This window comes from Pseudonaja textilis, chromosome 13 (genome assembly GCF_049901715.1).
Source record: "Pseudonaja textilis isolate UNSWEBS1 chromosome 13, rPseTex1.2, whole genome shotgun sequence".
Taxonomy (NCBI): domain Eukaryota; kingdom Metazoa; phylum Chordata; class Lepidosauria; order Squamata; family Elapidae; genus Pseudonaja; species Pseudonaja textilis.
The window spans coordinates 6,809,729-6,834,642 of NC_142002.1; the positions used below are offsets into that span (position 1 = coordinate 6,809,729).

Below are 24,914 nucleotides of genomic sequence, written 5' to 3' on the forward strand. Positions count from 1 at the left end.
TTGTTAAGCAGACCAAAAGGCACTTAATTATTCTTTCTTCTTTTTTCTTTCCTTTCTACTTCTTTTTCTATATTTCTGTTTTCACCCTTATGCTACTTTGCTCCATTTCCTTTACCTGTAACTCAAATATTGCATTGATTTCGGTCTGTGGGAAAACTTCTTTAATAAAAATTATACATCATTAATTGGTCCCAGGTGATGCGATGAGTCCCAAAAATGATGAGTACCAAACAAATTTTTCCCATAAGGAATAATGTAGTGAGTCACAAGGCTTCCAACATCGACAAGTTCTAGCTTGGGTATTGAGTACCAAACAAACAACGAGTACCAGAACAAAATTTTCACCTCAAAATGCATTGAGCGCCAAATTCGATGAGTTTCAAAGCAGTTGAGTACCAAGGTATCACTGTACACAAAATGTAGCCGTGTTTTCATCTTCTGAAACATACCATCCACGATGACCGCCGTCCATAGACTTTTCTTCTTGTTGGTCGAGCGGTCTTGAGATTGACACTGTTGGTCTCGGAAGGTGGACACTCCTCTGGGACATGGCAAGTTTTCACACACAGTGTGTTCCACGCTTGCTCCTTGGCAATTCTTACCTCCAGGGCCAGGCCTGTTAAGGTAAACAAATATGTATTTTTTATTCATTTAATTTATATTGCCTCCTATTCGCCCAGGGCGACTCGAGGCAGCTTACACAATGTAAAATCATATTTAAAACAAAAATAAAAAACAATAAAAACTAACAAAAAGAATCAAATAAATTAGTGAAGTACAATAGAAGAAAATTAAAAAAAAAATAAAAACTAACTCTCACCCCTCCCCGCCCCGCCCCAACGACAGCAGATCACACTAGCCATTTGATGGGCTCCATCCCTCTCTGGGTTCCCCAGGCCCACTGGCAAAACCAGGTCTTCAGTGCCTTTTGAAAGAGTGCTAGAGCGGGGCCCGTTTTAATCTCTGGGGGAATGATATTCCAGAGAGAGGGAGCCACCACGGACAAGGCCCTTCTTCTGGGTCCTACCAGGTGTATCTCCCTCAGGGGTGGGACCGCCAACATTCCCTGCCCCCTCGCTCTAATGGGTCGAATAGATGTGACCGGCAAGAGATGTTCCCTCAGATAACCCAGACCCAAACCATGAATATGGACAGCTTGCATTGGTGTTTCTTTCACATTATCCACAAAAGATTGATGGGATTCTTTGTGAATAGAACTTTTTGGGGTGTTTTGAAAAGAAAATACAAATTCAAAACAAAAAAAAGATTTCCTCTGAGATGAATTTGACTTCTGGTGATTTTATATACTTTTTTGAAAACCTCCCTATGGACTAATGAGAATAGCAGCCAGGACAGGGGAAATAAAAGGCAATAAAGGCAATAAATTAGGACTTAAAACAACAGAGGGCACAATTCACTCAAGTATGGCCATAGATTGAAAATGAAGAAGTGGTTCGTATCTAATGCCAACTTGTTTATTTTACATTTTTAAGGCAATAGACAAACCGGAATCCAGTGCTCTTTCCAAACTTGTGTTGAAATTTGAAATATTGTTTAGTGATTTAAAACACACACATGCATTGCAGAAGGTATGTACCAACAAAAGGTTAATTCACGAAAACCAGGACTGCAAATAGCCAAAGTGGCAAGCAAAAAAATGGGTCATGCGCAAAGTATGTAAAATACATCTTGCAAATGCTTTTAAGTTACTTGGTTTAGTAAAGGAAGGGGCCAAACAGAATTTATGAATGGAAACGGAGAGAAACTGCGATTTGGCAATACTTGACTCTGCTTAATGCAGATTTACACCCACTGCTCATCTGTCCTCGAGTCGCATTCATACCCACAAGTTTGTTTTTGTTTTGCATACTGTTGTTATAAATACTTAAGTTTTAAAACAATCATAGTGGAGATTGGTAGGGATTTTTCTGAAGCCTGACCATAGAACAGCAGAAGTATTTTTCAAGAGAGGCTCACAATAATACTTACCGAACTGTGCCAATTATTCATGGCAGTGATACAGAAGTGGTTTTCCATACTTTCCTTCAGGATGTTTTTTTAAACATCGCAATCCAACTTACACCTTTGGGATTTACTAGTGGCCTCCCATTCAAGCGCTAATAAAGTCTGACCTTGCTTAGCTTTTTCAAGATCAGCCAAGGTCATCTGCTAAAATGCAGAAAAGATTTAGCAGTCCTATGAAAAGTAATGCTGATTTTTTTGTGAGGGGATATTTGTGAATGACAAACACAATGTTGTAGGCAAAGTGCCTACAACATGCTCTTCAAAAGTTGGCTGTCAGCCCTTCAAGATAGTCCAGGCAGGAAGCCATGAGTTCTAACACTACCAGCAATGTAAGGTTAAAGTAACAAAACCTTGCATATCTGAAAGCATTTCTCAGCTTTCCGCACCAGTACTTTTCAGATAACTGGGGGAAGGGTCTCTTTCTTAGATGCATTCCACTCTCCCATTCCTTCTGTGGGCTGAGATATCTCTTGTCAGACCCCTGTCTAGGCTGTCAGTAAAAAAAAAATCTTGTCAACTAAAATTCAATACTAAATTGGGACCAGATAAGCGAACATGGAATTCAACAGGATTGTTTGTGGCAATGTAACAACTCTAAGCTGATGACAGGTTTAACTCCACCCCTCCCCAGCTCTGCCTGTTTTTCGCCTACACTTTGTTAAGTGTAGAGAGTGAGTAAGTGAGAGTGATTTAGCTGAGTGGCAAAGCCGCTTTCAAATAATAGCTGTGATGGAGATGAGTGTGGTTTGGCTTATCCAGAAAATGGCTGCCATTCTGAAGCATACAGGAATAAAAATGAAGAAGACTGCTCTCTGTTTAAGTCCAGACTCTCAAATGCTTCCTATCACTTGAGATACAATTCCAAACAAAGCACTGGGCTTCAGCCTTTACCATGCTTTAAAAAAAAAAAAAATCTAAAAATACCTCTGGCCCAAAGGCCTTATTGTAAATAAAAGCAATGGCAGATGCTTTACAGCATGATTGTCCACTATTAACATAATAAAATCTTCTTCTTCTTCTTCTTCTTCTTCTTCTTCTTCTTCTTCTTCTTCTTCTTCTTCTTCTTCTTCTTCTTCTTCTTCTTCTTCTTCTTCTTCTTCTTCTTCTTCTTCTTCTTCTTCTTCTTCTTCTTCTTCTTCTTCTTCTTCTTCTTCTTCTTCTTCTTCTTCTTCTCTCTCCTCCTCCTCCTCCTCCTCCTCCTCCTTCTCCTTTTCCTTCCTCTTCTTCCTTCTCCTCCTCCTCCATCTCATCTCCTCCTTTCTTCTTCCTTCCTTCTTCCTGAACAGGCACCACATCAGTTACTCCTGAATTAGGTAGCAGAGAAGCAGATGGGCTGGGCTTCCTATGAAGACATCTTTCAATGCTCCCTTAAGTGCTTTAAAGGTTTAGATTCTCATTGGAATGAGTCAACTTACGGAGGGTTGTCACATTTGCGTTGCCTGAATCTGGCCCCAGTTTCACATGTCCGGCTGCACATGCTCCATTGACTCCAGATGCTCCAATCACCATCAATGTGTTCAGGGATGGGGGTTTTACTGACACACTCCCCCATTCGGCACCACTGGAATGAAAAGAGAATAATCTTGGTTTGGCTAGCTGAGAACCACAATGCTAGTTTTCACATCTAAAATTGTACATAGTGACACTTTACCTGTAAATGACTTTTTTGTTTTAATCGTAATGTAACATGTGCACACAACATGTTTAATGTTTAATGTAAACCGCTTTAAACTCATTTGTAAAAAAAAAAAAAAGACTTTTCATTTATAAGAGTTGTCAATGTCTGGAATATCTTACCTGATTCGGTTGTCTCAGCTACTAACTTTCATAGCTTTAATTCACTTGTCTATTACCATATACCCTATTTCCCTCACCAGCAACTGAACTGTTGCATTGTTTTTAGTCTGTGGAAAAACTTCTTTTATAAAAATTATACAGTGGTACCTTAGTACTCATCATTAATTGGTTCCAGGAGAGACGACGAGAACCAAAAATGATTGAGTACCCAACAGATTTTTCCCATAAGGAATAATATAGTGAGTCACAAAGCAGCCAACACTGACATTGTGCGTTGTGCATTGAGTATCAAACAAATGATGAGTATCGGGACAAAATGTTTGCATCAAAATGTGTTGAATACCAAACTCTACAAAGTAGAGTTGATTTTCTCCAGGGGTTTTACCTTGTCAGCCCCACATTCTGTCCCATCCAGAGGAGGATCCAGTTTGGTTTTACAAGAGGCATCTCCTTCCACAAGACACCAGAGACCAGCACACATCAAATGCTGTCAGCAGAAAGGAGAAAAAAAATTGAAATTACTTTGCCTGGAGATGCCACTATTGCAAAGAAAAAGGCACAAAGCTTCATTAAGCCTCTCTGAATTGCGCGTTATCTGATTTGTTTTTTAGTTTTTACAAATACGTTTTCAAAAAAAAAATCCACATGGAATAACTAACCATGCACCAAAAAACCAAGCATAACCTCAAATTCAGAAATCAAAGTATTCCTCTACAGAAGATGAAAGAAGGGGAGAGAAAGAGTTTAAATTGCATTCATGTTAACTGTGGTTAATATAACTTTGAAGAAACTGCTGGATAAAATGCAATAGAGAGTCTGACTCTCAGATTATTAGTTGCAATGATTTTTATTTCAAAATTCTAATTTGCAATAAAATGAATATTGGCTCGCATTTGTGCATACATTTCATCCCAATCAGTGATGGGTTTCAAATTTTTTTACTTCCGGTTCTGTGGATGTGGCTTGCTGGATGTGGTATGGCTTGGTGGGCATGGCAGGGGAACAATACTGTAAAAATCTCCATTCCCACCCCACTCCAGGAGAAAGTTACTGCAAAATCCCCATTCCCTCCCCACCCCTCTAACCTGCTTTCCAGCTCCATCTTCCTATGCAGGGCAACAAAAGAAGACCCAGCCAATCAGCTGGGACTCAGGAGGCAGAGAACAGATGGGGATGGGGCCACTCAGAGGTGGTATTTCAAACTACTCAAAATTTCCACTACCGGTTCTCCAGAACTGGTCAGAACCTGCTGAATACCATCTCTGATCCCAATGTAAGGGACAATTCATGAAATAGCTACAAAGCAAGTATTTTCTGTTTACTCTGCACTTTATGGTGAGATGGACGGCAAACAAATTTAGTAAACGATTTTTAAAAATTATTTATTTTTTTAAAAAGTAAATACCATCAGAATTTTATTCTGTGGGCCATTGTGCACGCAGAGAGGTGACAATAAAAGTTAGCTTTTATTTCTTACCCTACCGTACCCTATCTTATCCTATCCATCTTATCCCACCTTATCTTTGATGCTGCAAAGGTTAGGGGAAAACCAAGAAAAACCTGTATGGCCAGCTACTGAAACCAACTATGCTTCTGGACTTTGGTGTTTTACAAATGTTTCACACACAAAAAAGTCATGTTCAAGAATTCCTTGAATAAGAAAATCCAACATGGAGAACTAAAAAATAAAACAAACAATTAGGATTATCAATGAAGGAAGACAAAGTTGTTTCTCCCTAGAAAAATCATTGGAAAAGTTCTTTATTTTAGTCCCTTGTCCCAGGATAATCTTTCAAGACATACTTTCAGAGATTCTGTCACTCGTAACAGGTTTGGTACTCCTCTGAGAAACACGAGTTAACTTCCTTACTTTCCGAAGAAAACAAACCTTCCCTTTTTTCATGTTTCTCAAGAAGCTTGCCAGGATCAACATAAATAAAGTAGAACCGTTAGGATTTGAAACTCAAGCACACAATCCAAGCTTTATTTTATTACTTTGGCACATCTTTTTATGCAATAGGAAAAAGTAGAAAAAGTACAGCTGATTTTCGTATCAGATTTTAGGTAGCTGATTTTTTTTTTTATGATAAGGAAGATGGAGGAACTATTAAAACAAAGGGCTGGGCTAAACCAAGAGTACACAACTTTTTCCAAATCTTGCAGGAACGGAATGGCGGGCAGTGAATACAGCCATAAAGTCACTTTGGTAACCTGGGGATGGTTTGGGGGACAGGTGGGCAGGCTCCATTTTGAGTCTTTTTGATTATTTGTGAGTCCACTGCCTGTCAGCTTTTGAAGCCATGTTGAGATTCGATGCTCTCACGCTGCCACAAGCCTGAGAAAGGGGGGCAGGGGAGGAGAATTTCAAATTGAGTATCTCTAAGTAGACAAAATAAAATTCTTTTGCTAGTCCAAGGTTATTGAATATGGTGCAGAATGAAATAAGAACCTTACTTTAGAATGGGTCGTGATTGGGTATGTGATGTGATGACGGCCAAGTGGGGCGGGTGGATTTGTAGTTTTGAATATTGCAAGGAAGCCCGAAAACTTTCAGGTTCGGGATTCCACAAATGTGCCAGTTACTATCTTAATAAAAGAATCTTTGAGAAGATGTCTGTCTTGGAGTTATTGGCTGGAAAGAGGGTTGCTGGAGTGCTGACACTGGCAGCAGTAAAGATCCATAATGAACCTTCGGTCATTTAGCAATTCACCCTCTGCAGGTTAAGCAATTAATATATTTTGGTGCGTTATGTTCTGACATATTACACATCAGTTTTTTAAAACAAGGGAGGTATGGCATTAAACAATGTTTAATATCACAATATAATAATAATATCACAATGTTTAATGTTCCATATTTTTAGTTTTTATATGTTGCAAAAAAAAAAAAACCTCTCTCAAAAGCAAAAAGAGATGTTTCCTACCACTTTTTTTTTTTTAAAGATTGCCCCAGCAAGAAATCTCTGTTCTATGATCCCACATAAGGCTACTATTTTACCAAAAGTTTGTTATCTGCTCTTTCATGATCCATATTACCTCCATATTCTTACAGAAAGTTGTGTTGGTTCCAAAGAGGATCTGGCATTGCTCATCTGCGCTATAATGCATCCCTGGGAGTTTATAAGGCAGGCGGACAGCATAGCGGCTACGCGGGTCTGTTACCAGCAAACAATTGCTGACTTTAGACCTAGAGAATCAAAAGACATGTAGATTATGCTTGGCCATTCCGTTGCAACATACAATCTGCTAGTAAATTATATTATTTATTAAGCTTCTTCACATTCAGAAAATAACATTTGGACCTACCAAGCAGAGGTGGTATTCAGCCAGTTCTGACAGATTCTGGAGAACTGGTAGAGGAAATTTTGAGTAGTTCGGAGAATTGGCATATATCACCTCTCATTGGCCCCGCCTCCATCTATTTGCTGTCTCCCAAGTCCCAGCCGATTGGCTGGGTCTTCTTTTGTTGGCTTGCACGGGAGAATGGAGCTGGAAAGCAGGTTAGTGGGGTGGGGATTTTAACAGTATCCTTTCCCTGTCACGCCCACCAAGCCACGCCCACCAAGCCACCCTACACCCACCAAGCCATGCCATGCCCACCAAGCCACACCCACAGAACTGGTAGTAAAAAAATCTGAATACCACCACTGCTATCAAGAATGCTAAATGTGGTTTACATTATACAGTAAATTTTACAGCCAACATTAAAAGCACTAGTACATGGAAAATACCAGGGATACTGACTGCAATTTTAAGAGGTACCTGTGAAATTAAATTCCTGCTTGATGATAACCTCAGATTATAATTCCTGCTTGATGATAACCTCAGATTATAACGGGGGATATTTGCTCTTTTGCTTATCAATGGATTCTGGTGAACAAATACCACATCAGCTCTGAAGGCTGGATAGAAACAGGCAGTGACTTTAGGAATTAAATTGAAAATGATGGCAAGGATGTAATTGCCTCTCAAATCTTCTCCCTCTCCTACACATCCTTGGAACATGCCATCTAATCACACCTTCTCCATCTACCACATCGAGAAGCAAAATCAAGCTCTCCATTTCTTCGTTCTAATGGGTTGGCAATGGTACAAGGTGCGGAAATACTGGATGCTGTGACATGATAATGCAAGATAAGTTTTACTTGACAGTACAGAGGGGAGGTAGATCCTTCACTGAGCTCAGTTTGGCTCAGAGATTGAGAGGGATCACCGGAGAATCTCAGGTTTCTGATATTTTTGCCAACACTTGCTGAAACATAGAAGCAGATACTTATTCCCAACTGAAAGAGCCATTCAGAAGCACCCTGACATATTTCCTGTCACAAAATATGGGCAGAATTTGAAGTAAAAATGACAACAGCTCCAGGATACTTTTCAAGAAGTTGTCAAGACACTGACATTTGGTGAAAATAAAAGCCTCTGTTCTCCTGCCAATAATTTTTTTTTTTTCTGAAGGCCGGGATGCAAAAGCAGATCCAGTTTACCTTCAATACCCATCACTGAGAATTGTTCCTTATTTCAACCAAGAAGATAAAAGACTACTGACTATGATTCAAATGCTTTGCAGTTAGCAAATATTCTTACTTTAGAAACTTTTCAAGGTCATCTCGGCTGCAGGGAGACCAGGACAGGTCACTGGGATTTCTGCCCTTCACCCATTCTCCGGACATGATGTGAGATCTCCCAGCGCAGGACAAGTGATCGTCATCATGACTCATGCCCATGCTAAAAGAAGAGAGGAGAGAAAGAGAGGGAGAGAGGGCGGGAGAAAGGAAGAGAGGAAGAGAGTGAGAAAGAGAGAGGGGGGGAAGAGAGAGAGGAGAGAGAGGAAGAGAAGAAGAAAGAAAGGGGGGGAGGAGGGAAGAAGGGAAGGTAAACAAACACCGTGCCTATGATTTGTAGATGCAGATTCTTAATCGTTTTAAAAAAACAATTTAACAAAATACTTTTTTAAAGTAATACAACAAAAACAAAACACAATACTTAAATGTTGACCCAAAGCTCTGGAAAAGAGATTTGGAGTCGGATAACCTAACCAGCTGCTAGCTTAAGAGCTCATATAGTTTGTGTTCTGGAGTTATTCAAAGAGTATGTTACAGAATGAGAAATACTCTGAACTGAAGAAGCTTCTTGGATGAGAAGCAAAATATCTTCAAGGAAAAATAAAATAAAATAAAAAAAGAAAGTCCGGTTGCCTTTGGAGAAAGCATCTTTGGGACAGCCATGACCTGGATGACCGAGAATCTCCATAGATGTAAAGGAAAAATCATATTAATAAAACTGATCGTGGATGATCCAGTTGGTGGGCCTTCTTGATCTAAAGCAGCATATGGCAGTCATAACATAATAGGAGAAGACATTACATATGTTTCTACTAAAAAGCGAAATGGCTTGTTAACAGCTGGGAGCCCAGTGCCTCAACAGATATGCATTCAGCAATACCCAGACCTCTTTATTCAGTGAAAGGCTCGTAAACCTCACTTAAACAATGCCTTGGTGTTTTGTGCACAGAGCTCTTGCGGTTGAAGTCATGTAATCCCTTCCTGAAATGAGCTGCTTTTTTAAAAAAAGGGAATTCTGGGAAAACTGTTCCTCTGAGCCACTTACAAAGACCTTTCTGTCTTCAGATTCAAAAGGCTAAAATAAGTGGGAGGTGCGAGGAATGTTATTGCCTTTTAGGTTCCCCAGCTCTATTCAAAGATATAATATTCTCAAGGCTGTACAGTTCATTACGACGTTAATTGATGCTAGTTAACTTGCCGGTATTGCTTTGACCAAATAATCCTTCTTATTCCAGGAACTGAGTATTGCTAATCTAGAGAAAAGAAGGACTAGGCTCTATGGAGGTGACACCTGATAGCAGCACTGCAGTATTTGAAGGGCTGCCACAAAGAAGAAGAGATCAACTTATTTTCCAAAGCACCAGAATGCAAGGCAAGAAACAATGGATGGAAACGAATCGAGGAGAGAAGCAACTTGGAATTAAGGATAAACTTCCTAACAATTAGAGAACAGCTTGAGAACAATGAACCAGCGGAAATGAACTGCCTTCAGAAGTTGTGGGTGCTTCCTCTCTGGAGGTTTTTAAAGAAAAGGCTGGACTTTTCTGCTACTTGCCTGGAATGGAATAAGGTCTCTTGCTTAAGCAGGGGATTGGGTTACAACAGTGGTCACCAACCAGTGGGCCAGGGACCACTGGTGGTCCACGAGAAAATTTTGGTGGTCCGCAGAGAAATGTCACCCCCAAAGCAATTAATTCAGGCTGTGTGGGAACACAAGGCTGCTCCACCCACACGGCCCCTGGGAACACAAGGCTTGTGTCGCATTGTGAACAACACAAGGTAGTGAGGGGAGGGGGAAAAGGGTGGAGGTGGGGAAACTTGCCCCACTCAGCCCACATGCTTTTCCTGGCCACTGGGCTTCTTTCCGCTTCTTTCTTTTTCCGCTTTTAGCTGCATGCATGGAAAGCAGCAAAAGTCTTTCTTTCTCTCCCCCAAACTCTGCCAGAAATGAGTCTTTGGGACCCTGCAAGGCCTCCTGCTCCAAAAGGCTGTGCTGTCAAAGACTCATTTCTGGTGGAGTTTGGGGGAGAGAAAGAAAGACTTCTGCTGCTTCTGCTGTTTTCCTTGCATGAAGCCAAAAGTCTCTCCCACCACCACCACCACCTAAGAACGGAGCTGGAGACGGTATCCTGCGATCCCAAATAAAGAATGATCGATCGGTAGGAAGACTGGGTGGGGGATTTTCCTGCAGGCTTTTTTCCTGCAGCCACCGTCAGTCAAAATCCATATTAGTGGTCCATGGGATTTAAAATTATGAGTTTGGTGGTCCCTGAGGTCCAAAAGGTTGGCGACCTCTGGATTAGAAGATCTCCAAGGTCCCTTCCAGCTCCATTCTGATTGATTGATTCTCTCAGGATTTCTCCACAAATAGAATCTGCTTCCTGCTAATCTTTTACTGGAAGGCTCCAGAAATAGGATACAAGAACAGCTTTCCAGAGATCTCAGATTGGTTGCTTTGATTACACTCCCACCCTTTTGGAAAAAAACAAAACATAAATTCAATACTTTCTGTCATTTGATATTCTCAAAGAGGATTCCCTGAAATGGGATGGGATTATTACAACAGTGTCTTACTTTCCGATGCAACCCATTCCTCCTGCTCTTCTTCTTGCACAAACCAATTCATAGCTAATTTCACCAATGTCAGGATTGGTGCAGCTTTTATAAAAATGGGGGAATTTGTTCATTCAATTGTGATGCTATCCAGATACCTTTTCCATGGATGGATATCAAGTTTAGGCAATCCTCGACTTACAACCTCAATTGAAAAGCGATATACAGTAGGTCTAACTGTCTATGGAGACTCTCAGTCATCCAGGCCAAGGTTGTTCCAAAGGTGCTTTTCAAAAGACAGCTGGATTTTCTTGTTTTTTTTTCTTTTGAAAACGTTTTGCTTCTCATCCAAGAAGTTTCTTCACAAATTTTTCAGAACTCATCCAAGCTTCCTGGATGAGAAGCAAAACATTAAAAAAAAAAAACCTCCAAGAAAGTCCAATTTTTGAAAAGCACCTTTGAAACAGTAGGTCTAGCTTTAGTTTCTCTCTCCCCGCTTCCACCCTCATCCTATACAGTGTTGGACTACAACTCCCATAACCCTTGGCCAACATCTGGCTGGGGAAAGCTGGCTTAGCTTCCAGATTAATGGTCTTGCCCCAAACCTCACAAGGATCAGCATTCTGCTTGATGAGAACATGCAGTTATAGCTAACACAAACCTTTCTTTGTCTTATTAAAACAGTATTCCACCCCCCACCCGCCTTAGGGCCATCTCAAAACTCCACCCAGTGCCACAAAGCCATTTTCCGATCCCAATAAAACATTTATGGTTGGCTATTTGGAAACATTCTACTTTCCCCCACTTTTGGTCAATGTGCCTAAAATAAAATTTGGGAAAAAAACACACACAAAAAAGCTTAAAATAAAGCTACAATAAAGCTTTGAAGGAAGAGGGATAAAGAGCTGTAATGTTCTCTAGGATATATTCTACTTTCTGGAAGCTAGGAGGTTTTTGTTCAAAGCAGAAAGCCCCTGTTAGTCATATCACATCTTTTTGACTCATTTTTCTTTCCTTCAGTGGAGCTGAACGTTAGAAACGTTACGGGGGTTTCATATTGAAGCGGCATTAACTGGAAGTGGCTGAACAGCATGTTAAAATTATTTCATTTATTTCCTTTAGAACCAGGGACTTGAATTTGGACTTCGTGGCAGGGAGCTGAGAAGCCGGTTCAGGATCACCCGAGGTCAATTGACAGAACTCTCTTCAGATTTCACTTTGCAAAAGCTAAAAAGGCTTGGCTAATCTAAAGGACGAGACCTTTAGATTAGCTTGGCCATATCCCAATATTAACAGCCTGGCTTTCTAGGTTAGCTGGACTGAAACAAGGCGTTGTTTTCTGCCCAGCATGCTTCAAATTTCAGCTCTCGCTCTCGTCCCTGAAAGCAGGGATTTGGATTTAGGATGACTTCCTGAAGTTAGGTCCCAGTTACATCAATCCTTAACCTTTTCTACGTAGGTTCTGGAAATTGAAGACCTCTTATATCATCTAGACTTGTCTCAGTCTGGGGAAGTTGCAGAGAAGGAGGTCTTGGGCATGTTTGGTGCCTGATTGGCCTCCAAGCCTGTTTTATTTCTGTTTCTGAATTGGCCAGAAGTTCCTTCCATCCTTCCTGACCTTCTTCTAAGATGGCAGTCACAGAGAAGAGGGGGTTGACCTAAGGCACATGAGGGTAGGACAAGAAACAATGGATGGAAACTAATCAAGGAGAGATCCAACCAGAATTAAGGAGAAATTTCTTGATAGTTAGACCAATTGATCAGTGGAATAGCTTGCCTCCTGGAGCTGTGGATGCTCCATCACTGGAGGTTTTCAAAAATAGACTGGACAATCATTTGACTGAAGTAGTGTAGGGTCTCCTGGTTGAGCAGGAAGACTTAGGACCCTTCTATTCTTATGAATCTATGTTCTATAAGGCAAGGACTTAAGGTCTGGAAAACTATTTTGCAACAGAGAGATACAACTGGACTTCTGAAATGAGTGGACTCCATCTTACAGGCTGAATGGAACTGCGAGTTCTTTTTGAAAGAATCTAGTTGGAAGTCCAAAACCTTAAAATTGCCAAACTGGAAAAAGATACTGTGTTAAACCATCTCATATGTTCTTGCCTGTAAAACTAGGAAGCATTTGTCCCAAAAACTACAGCAAAGAATATCTCCAAATTATGGGCTTTTAGCAGGATGGATGTTTTGTCTGGCATTATAACAACTGCTGTTTCTTCCAGAATCACAGAGTTCATCTATTCTCCTTGAAACCCACAATTTAAACGCACCCTTATTATTCACTTCAGTGGCAAAAGGCATAAAACAGAAAGTTGACAGTGGTGAATTGTGCCTTGAATTGTACTCTGCACCCTATCAATTCTTGATTGGTTTCCTTCCTTTTCCTAGCTATTTACACGAGTGATTTCTCTTCCACACTTTATTCAAGTGCAGATAGGGGCCTGAGCTGCTTCTCTAGAATCCACCAATTTAGAATCTTATCAGTTTAGTTTCCTCAACCAACTCCTTAAGCATTTCTCCCATCCAGTGTTTCTCAGCTTTTGAGATTTGAAGATGTGTGGACTTCAACTCTCAGAATTCTGGGAGTTGAAGTCCATCCATCTTCAAGCTACCATGGTTGAGAAACTCTGCTCTCATGCTTTCAGAGAAATGCCAGCTAAGCAACCTTTGTTTAAGTGCATCTTGCAGAGTTTTACTTTGACACTAGCACTGTCTGGAAAACTCTTAACTGTGCTGAAACTTGGGGAGAACAGCAGCCAACAGTCATCTTTGTTCAATCAACAGTTTTTGTGGCTCAGCAGTCTGTCCCTACTCAAGTTCATTCTGCTGAGTAAACCAAAGACACATTAAATAGCTAGCCTAAAATGAGCTGGCAAAACCAACCACTATTTTGTGCCAGAAAGATTCTGGTTCAACCTACAGTGACCTCGGCGAGTAATCAACTCTCACCCAAATGACGCAAGTCCAAGAAGGCTAAGAATTCTTGCTGTGCAATCTTTGTGAAAAGTGTTTCATTTCATCCACAATTTCATGGCTTCCAGCATCACTTCCCAAGTGGCTGATTGAATTGGAATCCAAGTTTTCTTTTCTTCCTCTTCCTCTTCTTCTTCCTCCTACCCCTCCCCCTCCTCCTCCTCCTTCTTCCAGATAAATTTTGTATTGGAATTCTTGGCTGAACAATGTTAGAACGAGAAGTTGAACTTGAGAAGGCAAATTTTCTAGTTCTGTTTTTTTAAAAGAACAAGGCAGAAATATGATGGAATTTATTTATAACTGAGTGAAGGCAACACTGAGATGGATCAAAAAGATGCTAATTATGCACCCCTAAAACTGGATAAATTATAGTGCATATAAATCTGGATGCAAAATTAATAAAAACTGGAAATCCGTTGGACAGTTTTATAGCTACAATATCTCTGTTCTTGGTGTATTTCTTCTTGATGAAAGTCTAAGAGCCAAAAGGAACAGGATGAGATGGAAATAAATGTATCGATTATTTATGACAATCTACTATAGATTCCCTCTTTGTTCCATAGGATAACAAGGACCAAACAGAAGGGCAGCTGTGCCTGAGCAGCTGGATCTTTATTTGTGGATCAGAACAAATTCATCTCAAAAGATTCTTTCTCCATTTACTGAGGGTTAAGTGAGTTTGGCTTTGTACAAGGTCTGAGGTCTGGACCACGCCTTGTTTCTCTTTTGTTATGATATCCATCTCAACCCACATTTGAGATTAATAAAAAGGATCTGTGTTATGCCCGAGGAAAATAAACAACAAAATAGACTGATTAAAAATTAGGGATATGAAGAAGCTCTCCTGAGAAAATTTTCTCCTAAAAACTCTTTGCTTTCTTGGAAATTCTGTTGGATGTTTCCAAGGAACAGAGGTCTCCAATGCTGCCTAAGAATTTTGTTTTATGGGAAGCTGTTGTTCTATTTGGAAGGGTAACCTTTCCATCTACAGCCAGAGAAAATATTGCCCTAGCATTATAGCACTAGAATTGAGAATAGATAATGCATCTGGAACAGTTCATCTTGAAGTTAAGAAGTTAAAACTATCTCCAAATATCACTGAACTCAAAGAATAAACATTGGTGTTTGCAGGACATGGTCACCAAAGTCAAGATTTTGGACTCAACTGTGTGCAGCCAAAGATTTGTCTGGTTTATTTTTTAAATCTGCATCACAATTATGTTGTATATCAACAAACAAACAATAACAACCAAAAAAGCAGATGGACTCAATCACAATGTTGCAGATACCATCTTGACTCTTTGACCACACCCTAGAGACCCTGAGATGGACATTTTTTTAAAATAGATTTATACATTTTTTTTCTTTAATATACATAAGTGCATAATGAATAGTGGCTTGTCTGGGTCAGTTTAAAAAGGAAATTTTTTTAACAGTCGAAAAATAGATATATGGTGGTCAAAAGCTAACCTGAAATAAATCCAGCAGAATTTACCTCATCCAAAAGACAATTAGGTACACTTTATGAAAATCACCACAAAGTATGAAGCTGCATAGTAATAAGGGGGAAAAAATCCCCAAATATATTCATTTTGACTGAGCCCAAATGAGCTCTGAAAAATATGTTTTCAATTATCTATGGGTAGAATAATGAATAATTAAAAGAACAACAACAACAACAAAAATTTCCACTGTAGACACAGAATGCCAGAAAATCATAGCAGAGGGGAAGAGAGTAAGATTACTTAAAATATTCTTTCCATTGGATAGTGAAATGCAGGGGATAAAGCTCAAACTCCCCAATGAGTTGGACTGAGTGTTGGGACACTTTCAATATCAGAAGCTCTGGAAGAGATGGACTCAATAAACCGAGAAGGAACTTGAGGGAAGTAAGTAAGCTTTACTTAAAAATTGAGACATCAAGATATTATTCTTGTCAATTAACTTTAGGAGCCATGGTGGTTGAAATGCAGTATTGCAGGCTAACTCTGCCCACTGCCAGCAGTTTGATTCTCACCAGCTCAGGGTTGACTCAGCCTTCCATCCTTCCAAGGTCAGTAAAATGAAGACTCAGATTTTGGGGGGCAAGAGGCTGACGTTTGTAAACTGCTTAGAGACGGCTGTAAAGCACTGTGGAGCGTTTTATAAGTCTAAGTACTATTGCTAGTAAAAACAAAACTTTATTAGCATCAACATATCTTCTTGGATCTCTTCCTTGTTCTGTTTTGTCGAAGCTGATGCAGAAAAGAAAGATCCGACTGATCAAAGTCAAGTGAATGAAACTTTCATGGACAATTGGAAAAGTAAGGAGGCTGTCATGGAGAACTAGTGTTTAATCCTCTACAGTAGCCTGAACAGAATATTCAGAATATTCTCCAGAACAGAATATTCCCATATTTTTCATAGACATTCCTATTTTCTCTCGTTCCCATCACCTATAGCTTGAAAGAACATAACATCTGTAGCCCACAGCTCAAAAACTTGTGTGCAACCTTGGAGTTGCCTCCAAATTGTGCCAAAATTGGGGGAAGTTCTTGAACAGAGATGGGGGTGGGGGAGATTCTTAAATAAACATGAGAACCATATTTCATTAGTGTAATTTTTCAGTACTTGCTTCTTCTGAGTTCTTGTAAGCTCCTACTCTCTGATTTACACAGCATCTTCCACCATCCCTGAGGTCTCTGTTTTTGGTTTGGGGAGAGTATCTTAGGTAGTACTAAAATGTCTTTCCAGGTGTCTGGAAAAATTAACCAGATTGTTCTAATCTAGCTGGTTGTGATTCATTCAATAAATCTTGGTGCAGAACAAATGCTCAAACCACACCTGTGACTGGGCTCATCAATAAAGAACTGCATCTGACCCATGGTAAAATTAGAACATTGAGAAGATGTTCCTGACTTTTGCCTTTAATGCCACAACGGTCATACATCATGTAATCTATAAGCAGCAGAGGCTCAATCCAAAAATCATGAGACTTTTTTTTAAAGATTCAAAGAATTGGAGGAGATACATTCTGACAGACAGAACAATGCAGCAAATTCAAGGGATAGAAGAAGTGATTACTTTGCTGGGTGCTATAGGGATAGATTCTCTAAACTGACAGCATACATATGGATTTTAGCTGCCTAACTTGGCATATAAATAGGAAATGTTTCACAAAACAGAATAGGGGATATTTCAAACTACACCTGAGACTGTCACATCACAGTAAAGACAACTGCATGTAACCCATGTTGAAATTAGAATGAGAAGAGGGTTTATATTTATTGTTTTAAATGCAAGAAAGGCCACCTGTGAACATGAACTGTCATCTGTAATAATCCCCTGGAGAAAAGAAGAGAATGAAACAAAACACCGACAATCACCTGATTGTCATGATGACATTCCATATATATATATATATGCTTACCGTTTGTGTTTCAGTCTGAGCTGAGGAAAACCAGCATCACACATCTGGATAATTGCATTTTTGTTTTACTTCCTGTCTGGGGAATTGAGAAGATCAAGCTTGGATGCCCACGTCTATCATTTCCATCTTCTACAGAGAGGTTGGCTTGGGGATGTAATTTGGTCCAGGCCTTCTAAGGGCTGGAGGCCAGTTTTGCTCAAGCTTGCTCTGTGTTCCTACAGATTTGAGCAAGACCAAACGTCCAGAAACAAATTCCCTAAACAGTCATCAAGATCACCTACTCAGCCAGTGATGAATCATTGCCAGAAGCGATAGACTCAAATAAGAAACGAGGGTCACATCTGCTTCAGCCTCCTATGCTAGAAAATTATTCACTTCTGATTACACATGAGCAGAAAAGAAGAACCGGGAAGAATGAGCCAGTGGTAGCAGATTAAATTGCAGGAGAGATGTCCATGCTACATTCCAACTTAATTCTTCAGGGAAGCCAAGAGAACTAAAAATAAAAGTTTGCAATATAAATAAGCAAGTCCTCAGAAGCCCAGGGAGGCTAATAAGCAAGCGTCCTTTCCTTTCGTCATTAAACAATGGTTTCCTGATTTCAGCAGTCCAAAGATTAATGTGTTATTAAGGCTGAAAACTGATTCAACAGCTTGGCATAATCTTGTCATCCTTCACTTCTGTTCAAACAACCCCTGGTTTGGCTCAGGTATCTTTTGGTGTCAAAGACAGAAAAATCTCAGTATTTCTTTTCATCTTGTCAAATTATTTCTTGGACCTCCCTGTAAAGCTCCAACAAAAACTGAGGAGGTTACATACTGTAGGTTTCTCCTAAAAGCCACCCAGAATCTTTTGGGGAATCGGGTGGCTTCAAAAGATAATGAATAAATACCGACTAGCTGATTAATCTACCCAAATGATCAAGGCACCTACAATCACCAGTTCTTACTTTTGTCCTTGGAATCATTGAATCCACATCTAGGAAAACAAAAAAATATAATTTATAATAATCATGCTAGCTCTATAATCAGCAACCTTGGATTTTTGTATTTGGAGATGCTATTATTTTCATATTTGATTCCAAAATCTCAAATGACTAATCCAGAATCAACATCCATCCTCTTTTCCAAGCAGTTATTTTGAATTCTAAAAGGAGTAACAGGCACCCATCAATTACCTCCAAAATGAAGACTTCTTTATGAATGATTCACAGACTATCCATTAAGCATAAACACAAAGACACTTTTATGAAACCTCACTAATCTTACAGAAACCCTTGTGGCATCATTTAAAACATTTCCCCTAAAAAGAAAATTTTCAAGATGTCCCCAGTGTTTCCCTTGGTGAAAAGTAGGAATAAGCCAAGAATTGTTAATGCTTTTATCTGCTGCATTGTTTTAGAACTGGTGAGTTTAATGTTTTTATGTTGTAAGCCACTCAGAGTCATTGGATTCAAGATGGCCAGCAAATAAATTTCATTTATTTGAAATGAAATTTAAAAAGCAGAAGGAAACAACAGCCAATCTCCAGCCACCAACACCCCAATCAACCAATAGAAAACCACATCCAACCACATAAATACAAAGCATAAAAGGTAAAGGTTCCCTTCGCACATCCGTGCTAGTCGTTTCCAGCTCTAGGGGGAGGTGCTCATCTCCATTACAAAGCCAAAGAGCCAGTGCTGTCCGAAGACGTCTCCGTGGTCATGTGGCTGACATGACTAAATGCCGAAGGCGCACCGAACGCTGTTACCTTCCCACCAAAGTGGTCCTTATTTTTCTACTTGCATTTTTACATGCTTTCGAATTGCTAGGTCGGCAGAAGCTGGGACAAGGAACAGGAGCTCACTCTGCTACGCGGCGCTAGGGATTCGAACCGCCAAAATGCCAACCTTCCTGATCGACAAGCTCAGGTTTCAATAGAAAGAAGTTCTCTGAGGATGGGCTCCAGCACAAGTCTGAAAGCTGGGAAGTATTAAACCTCTGGTCCTGATGACCAACCCAGATTGGCTATGTTACCCTGGAACATGTAGATTTACCTCCATTTATAATTGTTGGCCAAACAGGTAACAAAGATTCCAGGGAAATGATTGAAGCCGGGGAAACGGGGGCCCTTGTCAGTCAACAGGAGTGCTGATATACCACCAGCTTGTCGGGTATTTGGAAGCAAGGATTTGGCAATGCAAGGAAACAATAGCCAATGACACAATAGCTGGCCAGCAACACTCCAAAACAACAACTGAAAAGCCACACACAACCAGGCACCACATAAATATTATGCATTGAATAGCCCAAAGAACACCTTCTGGTTCAGAGAAATTCCCTGAGGATGGGCTCCAGCACAAGTCTGAAAGCTCGGAAAACTAAACCTCTGGTCCTGGTGAACGACCCAAATTGGCAGCATTACCCTGGGACATGTATATAAATTACAAAATAAATAATAGCAATAGCAATAGCACTTAGACTTGTATACCAGTTTATAGTGCTTTACAGCCCTCTCTAAGCAGTTTACAGAGTCAGCATATTGCCCCCAACAATCTGGGTTCTCATTTTACCCTCCTCAGAAGGATGGAAGGCTGAATCAACCTTGAATCAGTCAGGATCGAACTCCAGACTGCGGGCAGAGTCAGCCTGCAATACCATATTCTAACCACTGTGCCACCAGGGCTCCTAACGCAACATCCAATCAACTATAGCATTAGCATTAGCACTTAGACTTATATGCTGCTTCACAGTGTTTTCCAGCCCTCTCTAAGCAGTTTACAGAGTCAGCCTCTTGCCCCCAACAATCTGGGTCCTCATTTTACCCATCTTGGAAGAATAGAAGGTTGAGTCAACCTTGTGCCTGGAGTGATTCGAACTGCCAAATTTTCAGGCAGGCAAATAAATTACAAGATAAATAAATTACAAAATGGCAGCCTGCTAGCTTGTTGTTTGTTGTGGCCAGGATAATAGACTCTCCTTCTCAATTATTCTGGGCTGTTGCAGAATCCCTTGTGAAGCAAAACAGCTTATAATATGCACTACAAGTCTCTGTACTTCACACATCTGGATAATTGCTGTTTTGTGTTACTTGCTGTTTGGGGAATTGAGAAGTTCAAGCTTGAATGCCCACATATCCTCTGGTCTGGTCCTGGTGAACAACCCAGACTAGCAGTGTTATCCTGGGACATGTATATTACATTTGTAATGAATTACAAAATAAATCAATAAATCCGATCAAACTATGTTATGATCCAAACTCCTGTGTTTCTTGAGGGTTTTCTCATAGGTTATCCTGGAGCAATATCACTCTCTTCCAATTAACAACTATGCTTTTCCCCCTTTAAATCCATTTTTAGAGAAGAGTATCAGTTGTAGTGAACCTGTCTCTAATAGCAATAGCACTTAGACTTATATACAACTTTATAGTTCTTTCCCGCCCGCTCTAAGCAGTTTACAGAGTCAGCACATTGCCCCCAACAATCTAGGTCCTCATTTTACCCACCTCGGAAGGACGGAAGGCTGAGTCAACCTTGAATCAGTCAGGATCGAATCAGTCAGCCTGCAATACCATATTCTAACCACTGCGCCACCAGGGCTCCTAATGCAACATCCAATCAACTGCAGCATTAGCAATAGCACTTAGACTTAGATACCACTTCACAGTGCTTTCCAGCCCTCTCTAAGCGGTTTACCGAGTCAGCCTATCGGCCCGAACAATTTGGGTCCTCATTTTACCCACCTCGGAAGGATGGAAGGCTGAGTCAACCTTGAGCCTAGTGGGATTTGAACTGCCAAATTGTAGGCAGCTGGCTGCAGCAAAAGTAGCTTGCAGTACTGCATTCTAACCACTGTGTCACAGAGGCTCCTAATGCTAATACCGACTCAAACAATACTGCAAATGCTGACGTTGGCTCTTACTTGTGCCCCAGTTCGTGAGCAATGGTGAAGGCCAGGTTGAGTCCATTGTCTTCTGCAAGGACACACTTCCTCTTCAAGCTGCAGATTCCTCCAAGGTAAGCGATGCCTGAAGAAAATAAGAACAGTCTCCATCAACGCCAGTACAGCACAGATGATCCTCAACATACCACCACAAAGGAGCCCAACATTTCTGTTGTGTAGTGAAACATTCGTTAAACGGGTTGTTTAACCCATTTCATTACCTTTCTTGCCACAGTTGTTAAGTGAATCACTGCAGTTTGTTAAGTTAGTAACATAGTCATTAAGCAAATCTGGCTTCCCCATTGACTTTGCTTCTTAGAAGGTCACAAAAGTTGATCACGTGACCCCCCTGGGACACTGTTACAATCATAAATATGAGACAATTGCCAAGCATCCAAATTCTGATCACGTGAATATGGGGATACAGCAAAGGTTGTGAGTGTGAAAAAGGATTACAGGTCACTTTTTTCAGTGCCGTTGTAACTTTGAATGGTCACCAAATGAACCATTGTAAATCAAAGACCACCTATAAACAGTTTGTATTTTTATAATAGTACTTTCAGACAATTCCGAGGCCATTTAGATTTGCTTTAGCTTAGCTTCTCTGAATATCTCTATTTTTTTCCTTTTAAAATGGGCGGTAGAGCTCAAGCAGATGAGAATGATAATACAGATATTAGTTATTGGTGTTATTACTTTTAGTATTTTCTCTTTTTGCCTTATGGAAATCTAATTATTTTTTGTGTTTTGTTACATTTGTTGCTGTTTATATAATCTAATCGCTGTTTTTTTAATTAGTCTACTGTAGTTTTTTAGACTCCACTTTTGTATGTTTGCATAGTTTTTCATAATAATTGTAGTCTTGTTTCCACTTCTTGTTTTCCATTTATCTACTCATATTTTACAACTAAGATTATCATCATTTTCATCTGAATGGATCTTCCTCTCCATTCATCATTTCACCCATCTTTCTCTATTCTTGCTTTCTCTCTCTCATCTCTATTTACTTACCTACCTACTTTGTTTTCAGATTGTTATAATGGAATAACAGAGTTATTGTAGGCCATCTAGTCCAACCCCTGCCCAAACAGGAGACTCTACTACACCAGGGGTCTCCAACCTTGGCAACTTTAAGATTTGTGGACTTCAACTCCTGAATTCCTCAGCCAGCAAAGCAGGCTGAGAAATTCTGGGAATTAAAGTCCACAAGTCTTAAAGTTGCCAAGGTTGGAGACCCCTGTTCTACACCATTTCTGAAAGATGGCAGGTTCTTAGGTACCAAGATGAAGATTTAACACAAGACAAGAGAGGAAATCGTGAGGTTAAACAGAATTAAATCACTTTAGCACATGGAAACCTGCCATTAACTTGATGGACAACATTTTTTAAAAAAGCAAAAAGGAAGGACTTTCTTGGAATAGTGGATCAAAATTCATATTCACAGAGAAGTAGGTTTAAGTGGCTATTTTTAAAAAGAAAATCCACAGGAGCAGGGATGATACAAGAAGCTAAACCATAACCTTGGAATAATATTTTTGCCTCTGGCAATGCCTTTTTTTAAGGTTTACAACAGATAACAACATAGCAACAGCAATAGCACTTATACCACTTCACAGGGCTTTTACAGGTTCTCTAAGTGGTTTACAGAGTCAGCCTATTGCCCCCAACAATCTGGGTCCTAATTTTATCCAACTTGGAAGGACGGAAGGCTGAGCCAACCTTGAGTCTGGTGAGATTTGAACTGCCAAATTGCAGGCAGCCGGCAGTCAGCAGAAGTAGCCTGCAGTACTGCACTCTAACCACTGTGTCACCGAGGCTCAGGGGAATGTCCCCAAAGACACTTTTTACGTTTGGGATTTTTGGAGGTTTAGTAAGTAAAATCAGTGCATAGAACTATTTGAGGCATGCCCACACATATTCTGCTTCCCATTAGGGCAAATACTCTTTCCAATGTTTGGAGTAACCATATCTCAGGTGTTGCATAGCGTATATGCATAGGGTATAGGGTTTCCTGCTTGAGGAGGGGGTTGGACTAGAAGACCTCCAAGGTCCCTTCCAACTCTATTATTCTATGAACTGTAACTTAAGTGAGCTATGACATAAAACTGGATATGAAACATATTTTGCTTTGCGTCTGATCTCTGTGACATCTGGAAGCCACATCTTAAAAGAGAGGGGATTTTTTTTTTATTCCATAAAAATAAAAAGAAATTTAAAAAAAATCAAAGTTGAATAATATACTTATTAACCAACGAGTTCAATAGCACATGCAAGCTTTCAGCTTCTCCTTTCCAGGATATGGAGAAATGTCTCCATGAACTCTACATTTTGTACAACAAATTAACCTTCCTCTCTTGCTTTCATGATCCCTCTCGGTCCACATTTCGAAAAGTTTCCTAGGTGACTCTGCGCAGAAAAATGCGGCATCTAAAAGTATTCCTTCCCCCAAGGCATAAATGCAATTCTATGTAAAAGACAAGACCAACCCAAAGGCAGCATTTCTATTTTAATTAGGACCTTATTTGGGTCTTTTAAAAATCCTTTTTTTTCCTCCCAAAAGACAAAAGGTCTATTTATTTGTAAGGAATGTTGCTCCCACAACAGAGGTGGCCTGGGGACCAGTTCCTATTTAGGAGAGTAAAACAGTTGAGGCAACTATTTAAGAGCTGTTCTCTTTTTCCCACCATCATTTTTTTTTTCAAAGAAGGCAATAAAGAGCAGATATCCTTTTGATGAGCATGGAAAACTGCCCAGTTTTTTATTTTTATTTTATGGGAAATCGTTTCGCATGGAAGCTTAGGTTCAGAAAAAAAGGGAAAATTTGTTTCATATTTTTGCTTTCCTGGGGAATAACTTCCAATGATGCCCAAGACTATTTCAAATATACTGACTGTAATTTTAGAAGGATGAAGCAATAGCATGATTGCAAGCACGCTGTTGCTACTATTCCTCTAAAAATACATATACTCGTATATTGCTCTAAACTTTAACAGCTTTGTCTGAGTTTTTAAAGTTTTTTTAAAATAAAAACAAAAACATATGAAGAATGGTTACAGGCATTGGGTATATCTAGTCAGTCTAATGAAAAGGGGAGATATGGTAGCAGTATTTCAGTATCTGAGTGGCTTCTACAAAGATGAGAGAGTCAAACTATTCTCTAAAGAACTTGAAGACAAGACAAGAAAAAAGGCTTGGAAATTAACCAATGGGAGAGAAGCAACCTAGAGAAGAGAAGTTTGCTAACGGTGTGAGCAATCAACCAATGGAACTGCTTGCCCTCAGACGTTGTGGGTGCTCCATCACAGGAGGCTTTCAAGAAGAGACTGGATAGCCATTTGCCTGAAATGAGCAGGGATTGGATTAGAAGACCTCCAATTCCTTTCTAATTCTATTATTCTATGTTCTAAAGCAAGGGTCTTCAGACTTGGCAAATTTAGTATTTGTGCATTTCAACTTCCGGAATTCCTGAGCTAACATGACTGGAGAAGGAATTCTGGGAGTTGTAGTCCACAAGTCTTAAAGCTGTCAAGTTTGAAGACCACTGTTCTAAAGCCAATTATGGTAAAAATAAGCCAAATAAGTCACTCTTCTGTCTCTGCTTCACAGTTTTAATTTTTTCCAACACAAATGGAGAACACTATTCTATGAACCACCTGTAAAAGTGCA

The 24,914-nt window shown here is 40.0% G+C and overlaps 1 protein-coding gene across 1 annotated transcript in view; it reads right to left on the bottom strand.

Moving 5' to 3' along the window:
• ADAMTS17 (ADAM metallopeptidase with thrombospondin type 1 motif 17) overlaps positions 1-24,914 on the bottom strand; it is a 144,429-nt gene that overhangs the window by 51,102 nt on the left and 68,413 nt on the right. Inside the window, exons 8-13 of the mRNA XM_087941775.1 lie at positions 21,228-21,333; positions 8,410-8,550; positions 6,859-7,009; positions 4,208-4,309; positions 3,441-3,586; positions 450-616 (exon numbers count right to left, since the gene is read on the bottom strand). Coding sequence (XP_087797901.1) covers positions 450-616; positions 3,441-3,586; positions 4,208-4,309; positions 6,859-7,009; positions 8,410-8,550; positions 21,228-21,333 — 813 coding nt within the window. The remainder of the gene's footprint in view (positions 1-449; positions 617-3,440; positions 3,587-4,207; positions 4,310-6,858; positions 7,010-8,409; positions 8,551-21,227; positions 21,334-24,914) is intronic.